Source organism: Copidosoma floridanum, unplaced genomic scaffold (genome assembly GCF_036245765.1).
Source record: "Copidosoma floridanum isolate Cflo_tuat_1 unplaced genomic scaffold, Cflo_Japanese_pri ptg000005l, whole genome shotgun sequence".
In the NCBI taxonomy this organism is placed as follows: domain Eukaryota; kingdom Metazoa; phylum Arthropoda; class Insecta; order Hymenoptera; family Encyrtidae; genus Copidosoma; species Copidosoma floridanum.
Genome location: NW_028321882.1, coordinates 2,884,347 through 2,896,909, shown reverse-complemented (window position 1 = coordinate 2,896,909; position 12,563 = coordinate 2,884,347). Strand labels below are relative to the sequence as shown.

General features: G+C 38.2%; 1 protein-coding gene across 7 annotated transcripts in view; it reads left to right on the top strand.

The window, feature by feature from the left end:
- The first annotated feature begins 943 nt into the window (after positions 1-943).
- The window catches only part of PIP5K59B (Phosphatidylinositol 4-phosphate 5-kinase 59B), a 712,665-nt gene continuing 701,045 nt past the window's right edge, over positions 944-12,563 (top strand). For 5 of the 7 annotated variants that reach the window (XM_089598112.1, XM_089598114.1, XM_089598111.1 and 2 more), the window contains exon 1: positions 944-1,360. In XM_089598112.1, the coding sequence (XP_089454238.1) occupies positions 1,249-1,360 (112 nt within the window). In that variant the 5' untranslated portion in view covers positions 944-1,248. The remainder of the gene's footprint in view (positions 1,361-12,563) is intronic. The other 2 variants (XM_089598110.1, XM_089598109.1) reach the window with 2 other exon arrangements.

The window sequence follows — 12,563 nt, the reverse complement described above, 5'->3', positions numbered from 1 at the left end:
GTCGCTACTGATTGCCTATGACCACATATACGTAAAACATCTGTAGCCAATCAGCAGCGAGCACAGAGAGAGATAGAAAGGTAGCTCAATGTTGCATCTCTTTTTATCGTGTTAACGCTGCCACTTACAGAAGAATCGGTGGCTTGCCTACTCTATCTATAATATCTCTATGCGCGCAGCACACACATAAATATATATATATAGAAACTTACAATACCAGTGTAGACAAAAGTGGGTGATTACTGGGATAAAGCCATGTCAAGTCAGGCCAAGCTGCGCCCAAGTTAGCGCCGTATGCCCGTATTACAAACCCACGTGCGGCCAGGTTTGGTTGCTTGATTCTAGACCAAGAGCTGAGGCCAAAAAGTGGTCAAAATTTTTACCAGCCGCCACTTTTATTAGAATCGAGAAAACTTATAATTCGTGAGGATCCAAAATATTTTGGTCATATTTCATTCTTGTGAAGAGTTATGTGGTAAATATAGAAGTGCCACATAATCTTTTCTATTAACCAGCTGCACTAATGAATAGAAATTATAAATTTGTTAACTGGAAGAATTATTTGCGGCCAGATTAAAATGCATCTTGTACTTAAAAATTGACCTTGAAAAATATAGATGATGTATTCGTATCTATAAAGTTATCTACAATGCCTTATCTATTATCAGAGATGAGTATCATAGATAAGATCGGGTAGGGGGTCTATTTTTTGTATGGTCGATTTTGGGGTACAAATTGCATTTTGATCTTGCCGCAAGTGGTACTTCCGGTTAACAACTTTTCATTTTCTATCCATTGGTGTAAATTGCGGTCGGTTAAAATTTAGACCATTCTTGAGCCTTAGCTATTAGTCTATTTGGACCATGCGTTTAAGCTGGGCTACCCACTTTTATTTCTACTCAGGCGGCCGTGACTTAACTCTCATAAGTGTTATAACTACACAGGTGGGGTTAACTATAGTTATTGTCCCTTCACAACAATCAGTTTGTCATAAGGCAATGATGTGTTGTATCAACCTATTGTTAGGCGTAGTACTAGTAGGTATTAATTCGAGTTGAGTTTAAAGGATACGGAGGGTACTTAAGTTAGTAAGTGCGTTGTGACGAAAAAACTTGAGTTGTAGGAACATGTGTTATTGGTGCTTCCAAATGGTCAAGCTGTACAAGCTCCCGTACTTTTGGAATCTTCAGAAGGGAGTAGCTGTACGAGCGGTACCCTAGTTGATTTAGAAAAGCGACAATAGTTGTGATGGCCTCAGACAACAACGTCGATGAGATCGAGGTGGTAGAGACAGACATCCAACATGACCAAGTCAGCCTCAGCTGCCAGCGCAACAAAGATCACTTTTTTTTTGATGATCGTGAGTTTTTTCGTAAATCTTTATTACCTTGTTCTTGCTCCAAAGAATGTTCAGATCTTGAGATGAGCTTTCTTGACATCTTTAGGCTTATTTGGCTCATTTATTTGAGATAATATAACTGACCATAACGTTCAACTATTGTAAATGGAGTAGGCTTACGTGTATATGTAAAAATAAATATTGCTTCCAATTTATTATCATAATCGGTCAACGCAACCTTGTGCTGACATAGTGTGCAATATCTTACAATTGTGTACTTGTAGGAAGAATGACAAAGGCACTCTCCACTTGAATATTTCGTTGTAGGTGTTGTTTAATAGTATAGTAAATACTTGCAAATGCACAAGTTTCCCCAGAAATTGTTCAAGAATTTGCCAAGGATGTAATTTCAAAGTATTACTAATATTAAATACTTTTTAAAGTATGTCAAAACTGATTTCATCGTACTTTTATAACAAGTAATAGTTTATAAGTACTTAAAAAAGTTAAGACACCAGAAAGCTTATTGTCCATGATACATTTATATATCAAGGAATACAGTAGTGCACTCATGAAAGGTTTTGTAATCAAATTTTTATGAGTATTTAAATAATTATCATTACATTTTATTCAACACTCTGTTTACAAACTAAGCTCTTGTAGTCAACAAAAATTGTTTGAAATCCTGAATTTGTTATTATGAATTTACTTCATAAGTTTAAATGTTACAGTGGCAGGGATTTGAACCCGGATCCTTTGAGTTGAGAGGCTAACACTGAATCGACTGAGTTAAAAGAGACTTTGACAAATAATGTAATTTTATCGTACATATACTGTAGTTCAATTTCAATTAATATTTATAGAATTTAAGTTGATTTTTATTAATCAGAACTGTATTTAATTCAGTTTTTATTTATATGAAGGAAAAAAATTTTTTTTTTTAAATATGTACCACGTGGTTTGTATATAGATCGACTTTAATAGTCAAAAGTAAAATTAAAGTCAATCAACTTGAATCAGCATTTTGGATCTGGCCAAGTCAATCGACTCCAATAGGCAAAAGTGGCATTGAAGTAAATCGACTTGAATCGGCATTTTGGATCTGGCCAAGTCAATCGACTCCAATTGGGATGTAATATGGGCCATTGGAGGGGATAATAAATTCAACATGGCGCGGAAGAGTCAACGCATACACACGCGCAGCATCAGGCTTAAAGGCTAGTTTTCCTTCGTGTTTAAATGTTTGATGACAATGAGGCCCGTGCGTTTTTCTAAACTATATTTACATCAGAAAGCAGCTCCCAGTGCACTTGTTTTATTCTCTAGAGCTATGTAACTCACAAAAATCCGTAATAAAATACGTAGCTGCTGATAGAGTGCTGTACCTATATGTATACGAGTACTGCTGTAGATTTATGTTGTTGTGTATGTGCGTGTGCGATAGCTGCAATGTGTATGTGTGTCGTGTGCGCGTGCGAGTGAGCAACGAGGATAGATAGCGAGCGGGCAAGATCGGGAGATATTGGGATTATGCCTCTACCACGTGACCTCAGTATATATATGACTAATATAGATGCGAAATAACACAGGTCTTATGGGAGGAATCTTGTTTTTATTTTTTTTTCGCACTTAAAAAGATATTGAGCTTTAAAAGGTTGTTAATTCCATGTTACTGACATTATAAGAGTTACGTAGTTATTTTTTTCCTTTGGTGAATTCGTTCATGAAGGTTGAAACAGCGTTTTGAACGTATACGGAGTGCCGTTTAACCCTACTTTGAGCTGTTTGTTTACCTCTGAGCATCAGCAGCAGTGGCGCAGCAGTAGCAACAGCTGAACAAACAGCTCAAAGTAGGGTTAAACGGCACTCCGTAAACGTTCAAAACGCTGTTTCAACCTTCGTGAACGAATTCACCAAAGGAAAAAAATAACGACGTAACTCTTATAATGTCAGTAACATGGAATTAACAACCTTTTTAAGCTCAATATCTTTTTAAGTGCGAAAAAAAATAAAAACAAGATTCCTCTCATAAAACCTGTGTTATTTCGCATCTATGTTAGTCATATATATACTGAGGTCACGTGGTAGAGGCATAATCCCAATAGGGTCCGAGAGACTCGAGCCGATTAAGAGAAGTCAGTCCGGTATACGACCTTGCAAGTACGAGAACGGGCGCGCACTACCTTACTCATTTCTGTACTTAACATTACACTTACCCACAATAAATAATTACTATAATATATAGTTTGGCTTATTCTCTACACCTACGCCCAGCCCTTACGAATACAATAGTGGCGCAGTCGGTATAAGTTTTTTATTTAGTAATAAACAGTTCCTTTACTTACAAATTCAATACCTACACACATACGCCACAGCACAAGTTACAGTGTGCTTACAGACATACATACAAAGTGCATCTTTACTCATATACGTGCAAGTAGTAAGAAGTCATTACAATTACGAACGAAGGAAATACATCCAGTACAAGTACAGAGAGAACATTGAAACCGATACAAGTGCCGATTCAACCTTTCATACCCGATAAATCGATATGGAGCCGTTGGCTGCAAAGGTTTGAGGGCGCACTAAGAATCATGAAAATTGAAGAAACGGAAAAAGCAGCGTACCTCCTGCATTACATCGGTGAAGAAGCTTACAATAAGCTTGGAGACCATTGGGGAAGTGATGATCCATACGCTAAAACTTTCCAAGAAATCAAAGACACTCTAAAAGACCTTTACGAGCCTGCAGCTTTAGAGATTGCTGAAAACTTTAAATTCAATTCCCGGAAACAGCAACCAGGCGAAGACATACAGTCTTTCGCTGACGCATTAAACAAGCTAAGCATCACCTGTAATTTCAGAAATTTTAAAAACACCGCATTACGCAACCAACTAGTATACGGACTAGCTAACAGACGTATACAAGGCAGATTATTGGAAACCAAAGATTTGACCTACACCAGAGCCATGCAAACAGCTTTGGCGATGGAATTATCGGAAAAGGAAACAAATAGACTCCAACAAAGCTCTAGCTCTGTGGACTATTTATACTACAATACACGAGCAAGTAAGAATTCTAAGAACATACCCAAAGGTACATCAAATCCTGTACACAAAAAATCGATGACTCATAGTAAAATTTATTGTTTTAAGTGTGCGGGGCTACACAAAGCAAATGCCTGTACACTCCCACCGAATATTATATGTAATTTTTGTAAAAACAAAGGACATGTTGAAAAAGCATGCTTTAAGAAAAGAAATGCAGTACATGAAGCGCAACAAGAATCCAGTGGACAAAGTTCAAGCGACTGTGATGAAGTAAATTCTTTTGAAGTTGAAGACATTTTCAACGTAACGGACCTTTTATCGGAACACGCAGCAAGCAGGAAGAAATATCAAACCACACTCATCGTAAACGACAATCCGGTGACCTTTGAAGTGGACAGCGGAGCAGCCGTCACATTAATGCATAAGGACCAAGCGTTTAAGTTAAATAAGTACGATGCGCTTTGTAAAACTAAATTGCGGTTAGTGACTTTTTGCGAATCAAGTATTGGAGTGCTTAGCTATATGGAGGTAAGAGTGAGTGTGGGTGATATTACGCTTGCGTTAAATATATACGTTACCGATTTTAAGAGAGAACCTCTTCTGGGTCGAGAATGGATTAGACAGCTGATGGCTATAGGGGGTAAAAATTTTCTAGGCAAATTATTTGATACGATTAATGTAGTTGAAAAAAAAAAATAATAATAATAAACGATAATGATAGAAATTTAGCAGTAAAAAATTTACTCGCAAAATACAAGAATATAACAAGCGATCAGCTGTCTAAAATTAAAAATTTCAAAGCAAGTCTTTCTTTGAAACCGGACGCGAAACCAGTTTTTTTAAGGCCTAGAGCATTACCGTTCAAACTTGTTCCTTTAGTTGATAAAGAAATTGAGTTTTTGATTAAAGAAGGTATTTGTGAAAGAGTGGAAACCTCGGAGTTTGCCACGCCGCTGGTGCTGGTTTTAAAGAAAGACAACAGTGTACGATTGTGTGGCGATTATAGCGTCACAGTTAATCCTCAACTGTTGATTAACGAGTACCCTTTGCCAACAATCGATGAACTTTTCGCAGAGATGGCAGGGTGCAACGTGTTTACTAAAATTTATTTAAAAATGGCATATTCACAATTAGAAGTAGACGATGCTAGTGCTAAAATTTTGACACTAAACACTCATAGAGGGTTATTAAAATATAACAGACTAATGTATGGAGTAGCGTCTGCCCCGGCCATCTGGCAAAAATAAATGGAAGGTATTTTAAGTAAGATTGCGGGAATTAAAGTGTTTCTTGATGATATTCGCATTGCGGCTACATCTCACGAAGAATTTTTGTGCAGAATTAATTTGATTTTTGAAACATTAAATGAATATAACATTAAAATCAGATTACAGAAGTGCGAGTTTTTCAGCACTCAGATAGTTTACTGTGGTTACGTAATCGGTAAAGAGGGAATTTCAAAAGATAGAACAAAGATGGAAGCTATCACTGAAATAAAAAGACCCGAATCAATAGATGAAGTTCGTGCATTTATTGGAATGATCAATTATTATGGAAGATTTATTAAAAATGTTAGTATGATTTTAAACCCTCTTTACGAACTGTTGCGTAACGACAAGAAGTTTTTCTGGGCCGATCGCCAGGAAGAAGCCTTCGTCAAAGCGAAAGAGGAATTTATTAGTGAAAAGTGCCTGGCTTTCTACGACCCCGAACTCCCACTGATTCTGGCAACAGATGTGAGTCCGTATGGAGTCGGAGTGGTACTGTCCCATCGATACCCGGATGGATCAGAGCGCGCGATTCAGTATGTGTCGAAAAAGCTGAATCAAACGCAGTGCAAATATAGTCAGATTGACAATGAAGCATTTGCGATAGTTTTTGCCGTTAAACGCCTGTACCAGTATTTATGTGGGAAAAGGTTTACTTTGATTACGGATCACAGGCCTTTGACGCAAATTTTCTCTAACAGCAAAGAGCTGCCGGTTTTCAGCGCAATGCGCATGCAACATTACGCTATATTTTTGCGTGGGTTACAGTTTGATATTGTTTACAGGCGCTCTAATCTACACGAAAACGCCGATTGTTTGTCGCGTCTGCCCGTATGTCATAAAGAGGATAACAATAACATCATTGATGTTCTAGATTTATTTTTTATTGACCAGAAACAAAATTTACTGGTAGACGCGAAGATGATTAAAACGGCATTAAAAAACGAGCCAGACTTGAATAAAATATATACGGCTCTGCAACAAGGCATTGAGTTATCTCGTAAAGATACATGGGGTGTAGAGCCAAAAGATTTTGCGTTAGAGCAGGGATTATTAGTAAGTGTTCACAAAGTAATCATACCCAAAAGTTTGCGTAACACATTACTAAAAGAATTACATACAGGGCATTTTGGCATCGTTAAAATGAAATGCCTCGCTCGTGAGTACATCTGGTGGCCAGGAATAGATCAAGACATTGAGAAATTAGCAAAAACTTGCTCCGAATGTCAATTATTAATGAACAATCCAAGAAAAGTAGAATTACATATCTGGGAGCCACCAATTGAACCTTTTTAACGCGTACACATCGATTTCGCGGGACTGAAACTGAATTTTTTTTAATTTATTTTAGTTGACGCGTATACAAAATGGCCTGAAGCTCACGTAATGCAAAATATGTTAACAGAAACAACCGTCAATAAATTAAGAGAAATTTTCGCTATTTTCGGAATTCCGCAAATCACTGTTTCAGATAACGGTCGGACTTTTATATCAAAAACCTTGCAAGACTTTACGAAAGAATTTGGTATACAGCATAAATTCACGGCACCGTACCATCCCGCTAGCAATGGCCAAGCGGAACGTTTTGTTCAGACAAAAAAAAAAATCGATAGCCAAAGAAAAGAATCACAAAGAGTTAATAACAAAAATACAAATAATCCTTGCTCAATACAGAATCACACCGCATATTGCAACAGGGAAATCTCCCTCAGAATTGATTTTTAACCGGCGTATTAATTTTCAACTAGATTTATTGAGAAAGGAAATTAACATGACTAAAAGCACTCATTCTGGTAACGAATGTAATTTTTTTACAGTGGGTAAAAGAGTGATCGCTAGAGATTACGGCAAGCAAAAGTGGCAAATAGGTAACATAAAAAAACGCGTTGGACATTTGCATTACGAGGTATTGCTACAGGACGGCAGAGTATGGCGTAGACACGTCGACCAAGTACAAGCTGCTCCACCCGCCGAGCAGACAAATGAGCCGAACTGGGATTTCGATCATTTTGTACCGTTCGAAGAAATGATCAAGGTCTCTCCTCATTTACACTCTCACCAACAAGAATCGTCCAATAAAGCCCCAGGAGCTGTACCTGTAGCAGGATCTCAACCTACCGGGAACAATAGAAAAAGCCGCGGACGAGGTAGAGGTTTGAGTTTGGATACAACAGGAGCAGCTGGAAGTCGTCCACAAAGAAACAGAACAGCACCTGTGTATTTAAGGGACTATGAATGTAATTTTGATTAATTGAAATTATTTATATCCAGACGCCATCACGCGCATTCTTTTTGTACAGAGGGAAGTGTTGTGTATGTGCGTGTACTGCGTGTGCGATAGCTGCAATGTGTATGTGTGTCGTGTGCGCGTGCGAGTAAGCAACGAGGATAGATAGCGAGCGGGCAAGATCGGGAGATATAGGGTCCGAGAGACTCGAGCCGATTAAGAGAAGTCAGTCTGGTATACGACATTACAAGTATGAGAACGGGCGCGCACTACCTTACACATTTCTGTACTTACCATTATTACACTTACCTATAATAAATAATTACTATAATATATAGTATGGCTTATTCTTTACACCTACGCCCAGCCCTTACGAATACAATAGTAATACAATGTATACACGAGAAAGCTATCAGCAGCTGCGTACTTTGTTTCAGATTTCCGTGAGTCACATAGCTCAACAGTATAAAAAAAGTGCACCAGGATCTGCTCCCTGATGTAAATGTGGTTCAGAAAAACGCTAGGCCTCAGTGTCATCAAACATTTAAATACGGAGGAAAAATAGCCTCCGAGTCCTATGCTGCGCGTGTATATGCGTTGACTCTTTCGCGCCATGTTGAATTTATTATCCCCTCCAGTGGCCCATGTATCTGAAGTTTTGAATGTTAAAATCCAAAAAAAATTTAAAAATATTATTTTTGGTTTTATAGTTAGATTATTTTACGAAAATGTAACCAAAAAAACATATGGTACAGTAATTCATAAATAAAAACTACCAAAAAACAACATCTAAGTCAAAGAAACGATATATATGTAACATATACACTGTAGAATTAAGGGTACAAGTAGGAATTTTCAAACACATTAACCTATTAACATGTGACCTTAACGGGATAAAAAATTTCAATCAGTATTTGCGTACTCCAGTAAGACTACTTTAGGTATCATCACCCGCAAACATAACCTCAAGTATTTGAAAAACATTTTAATCGTAACAACGTTTGAAGTTTTAATGTTTTGATGATAGTAAGCCAGTAATTCTCATGGATAGGCCGGGGGCACACATGATCAAGGCAATGTATAATAACATTATCATAAACATTTTCGACCCCCGCTAACCTAACTGCGCTCTAATTGATGAAAAAACGCATTTATTGAAACCTAATCAAATCAGTACTCATCAGATATAGATATGGAAAGCACTCTTTGTTTAACGTGTACTATCTACTTCTTGAATCTGATGCAGTTAGGTTAACCACAGAAGCTACTCTTTCAGAAGATATAGAAGATCCTTGGCACATCAAGTACTTTAGAACAAGTACTGATAAAACAGGCTTGAATTGTCTACTTACTGCATAACCAGAATTAATCAGGATCAGATTCTTGTTTCATGAGAGGTTGATCAAGGTATTTCTTTAGTTTATTTGGTACACTCCCAAATCTAGGAACTTTTTTAATCTTTGCACTCTGAGAAACAAGCCTTTCGTGTCGAGACCAAAGTGATGTATTGTTCAAGTCTGCTGTCTGTGCAGATCTACTGTCTGTAGATCGTTTACCTCTCTTTCGGTGCTCGAAGCGAATCTTATCGCTTGATTGTGTGATTACTCCCGAAACTGCTTAACTAGATGTGAAGTGTAAACACTTAAATCTAGGGTCTGAAACGGTCACTGCAGCAAGGACTTTATTATTTTCAAATAGATTAGTCTTTTTAAGGCATATCAAGCTAGTTGGCTAAAACCAGATGCCACACTAGGCATAAAGTTTACAACTTCTTGCTAATTTGTTACGTTAATACCGATTTTGTCGCTCATTTCCCTTTTCAAATAACGATGAAAACGTTAGCTTGATATCGAGCTAGCTGGCCACACGTGCGTACCTCCGACTAGAAGGCAGATTGCTCCACGGGATTTGCGCGATAATTTGTAGCTGAAAGATCAGCCTATTTCTAATTTTGTTACCGATTATGAAACGAGCGGGAACGCGATTTCTGTCGATTGTCATATCAAGCTAGCTGGCCACACGTGCGTATCTCCGACAAGAAGGCAGATAGCGAGATGACATTGGTATCAGAATAATACACTTTTTTGTCGCCTTAAAACAGTCCAATATCGTATCTCCAGTTAGAATGCAGATATAGCTCAACAAGTTTTTCACTGTTCACGACGATGCGGTCAAGTATGTATCTACCTAATGCTGTGATATTTGCTTCGTGCAGCAATTTGAAACACCACCTGCAGGGAAAAATATGTCGATGCTAACTAACAAGAATACACAGTATCAGATAGACAGTGATAAATTACAAGTGTTTATTTCAACAATAACAAATATTCAACAATTGAAATAAGTTTTTTCCGCCATCTAACCTCAAAATAGTATACGAAACTCGTTCGAAAAGGCTTCTTTACGAACCTCGTTACGGCCCTCGCCTTCGGCTTGTGCCGTAAATCTCTTGGTTTGTAAATCGAAGCCTTTGCAAACTCGTACAAAATGTACTATTTTAGTCTCAAGTAGCGTATTACTATTGAATAATACTTTTTTTTTAATTTCATGAAAAAAATTGCGAGTGCGTGATAGCGGGGCTCAACGTGCCAACCCCCCATTAACAGAGTAACAATAAAGTATCAACAGTAAATTACTTAGTTAAAGGTGCGTGTGGTGCCACTTATGTATTTAGAGGTTAATCAACCTCTTTTAATTTGGTTGAACTAAATAGGTAAAAAAAAAATCAGGTGTGGGCCCCACGACAGATGTGAAACATTAAAGAATATGTTATTGAACTTGGTAGTATTTGATTGTCTATGATAAAAATAGTAGTTTTCGCCAGATAAGTGCTGTTTTCTTTGAGGCTATTTTGTGACCCGAAGGACCTGCGGAACAGAGCCCAAGAGACGTAAGGCAGCCACGGAGCAATGTCGCGTATGTGGCGAATCGTATTTTTTCTATCGAGCGCACACCTGCCTTTCAAAAACGCGTGAAATAGAAATAGTATTTACTTATTTTTTCTCTAAATAATCTTCATTTCATATTTTTATATTAAAAAGACAGTTTACTTATAAATACATAGTTTTTTCAGTGAATATTATAGATTAGAAAAAAGCAAATCATGCTTACATTTTTGTTTGTTCATTAACATATAAACAACGAGAAGAAAGAAGAACAACAATACACGGCAAAAAGTATATCTATACGACCTGCCTACACATAACACATACATTAGTTTAACAAGTGATCGTGTATATTGCTTTCTCTGTCTCTCTTTCTCTTATTGGAGACCTGTTTACTGTGCGCAGTTGCGCACGTGCGCGAATTTCGTTGGCTCTTTATTAAAGATGAATTAAAATGGAGTTTAAATAAACATAACTAGAAAACCCCGGAAAAACTTTGCATTATGGTCAAACATTAATATTTTAAATTAACCCTGTTCACAAAGAAGAAATTTTTTTTGAATAATGAAGAAATGATACTAATTCTATCATTAGATCATCATTTTCTACATGTGCAAAATATTTAGCAAGCCATGAAAAAGGCCTACCTGTATGAATACTATAGTGAGAGAAAGAGATTGATTGATAACAAGGTTTATTATGCCAAGAATTCAAGACCCGAATGGCAACGGTATACATATCAGATAATAATGAAAATTTACGACGTAAAAATAATGGCATACACATCAGCATTAGCTTAAAATACAGCGAATCATAAAGCCACGCAAGCAAGGCATCACTAAAACAGAACCAACAATATATAAACAACTAGTTACTTTAAATCGTTACAATATTTACAGTATTAACACAAAAGCCGCTAGATGGTTTGCAAGGTAGGGCTACACTGAGTCAAGTAAATATTTGTATAGTGCCTCCTTTAATGAGGATGGTGACTCGATCGTTTTGATGCCAATAGGCAACTCCTCCCATACCTGTAGCGCCGTGAGTGCAAAGGAACGCTGGTAAGTGACCGTACGGGCCACTGGCCTAAGTAACGTGGATGCCCCGATTCTCTCGGATCTCCGCATGTCGACCACCTCAGGAAAAAGACCCCTAATGTAGTCTGGGCGGCCGGTCATCAGCGTGCGATGCATTACCACCCCAAGGAAATATCGTCGACGCAGGAACCTCACGAAAGGGCCTCACCACTGCGGTGAAGACGGTGGAGCACGCCATGAACCCTAGAGCACACCCTCGACACATGTCGGTTCCAAGACGGGTCCTCACTGAAGATAACCCCCAGATTTATGACCGAGTCGGTCAAGGCAACAGGATGGCCTGTCAGCAATAGTGCTGTCAGACCGGCCTTATCGATGCACTTATGATGTTGTACTGAGGCATATGGCAACGCGAAAATTTTCTTGTCATTAAGCGTAAGTCCTCAATCGCCCGTACATCCGACCACCGCCTCAATATCAGCATTAAATAGATGTATAGTCTCCCCCAGGTCCGACGGCTTACGTTGAATGTACAGCTGCAGGTCGTCCGCAAACAGCATTGCTTTACTGTATCTCAGGGCAGAAATAATAGAATTGATGAATATCAGAAACAAAATAGGACCCTGAGACGACCCCTGGGGAACTCCCGCGGTAACAGAGCATGCCTCAGTGAGTTCACCGTCGAGCCCCAGCACAGCAATTAAGTGGTCAGAGATATAAGAGTGCACCCAACGAATAGCCTCAGCCGAGAAATTAA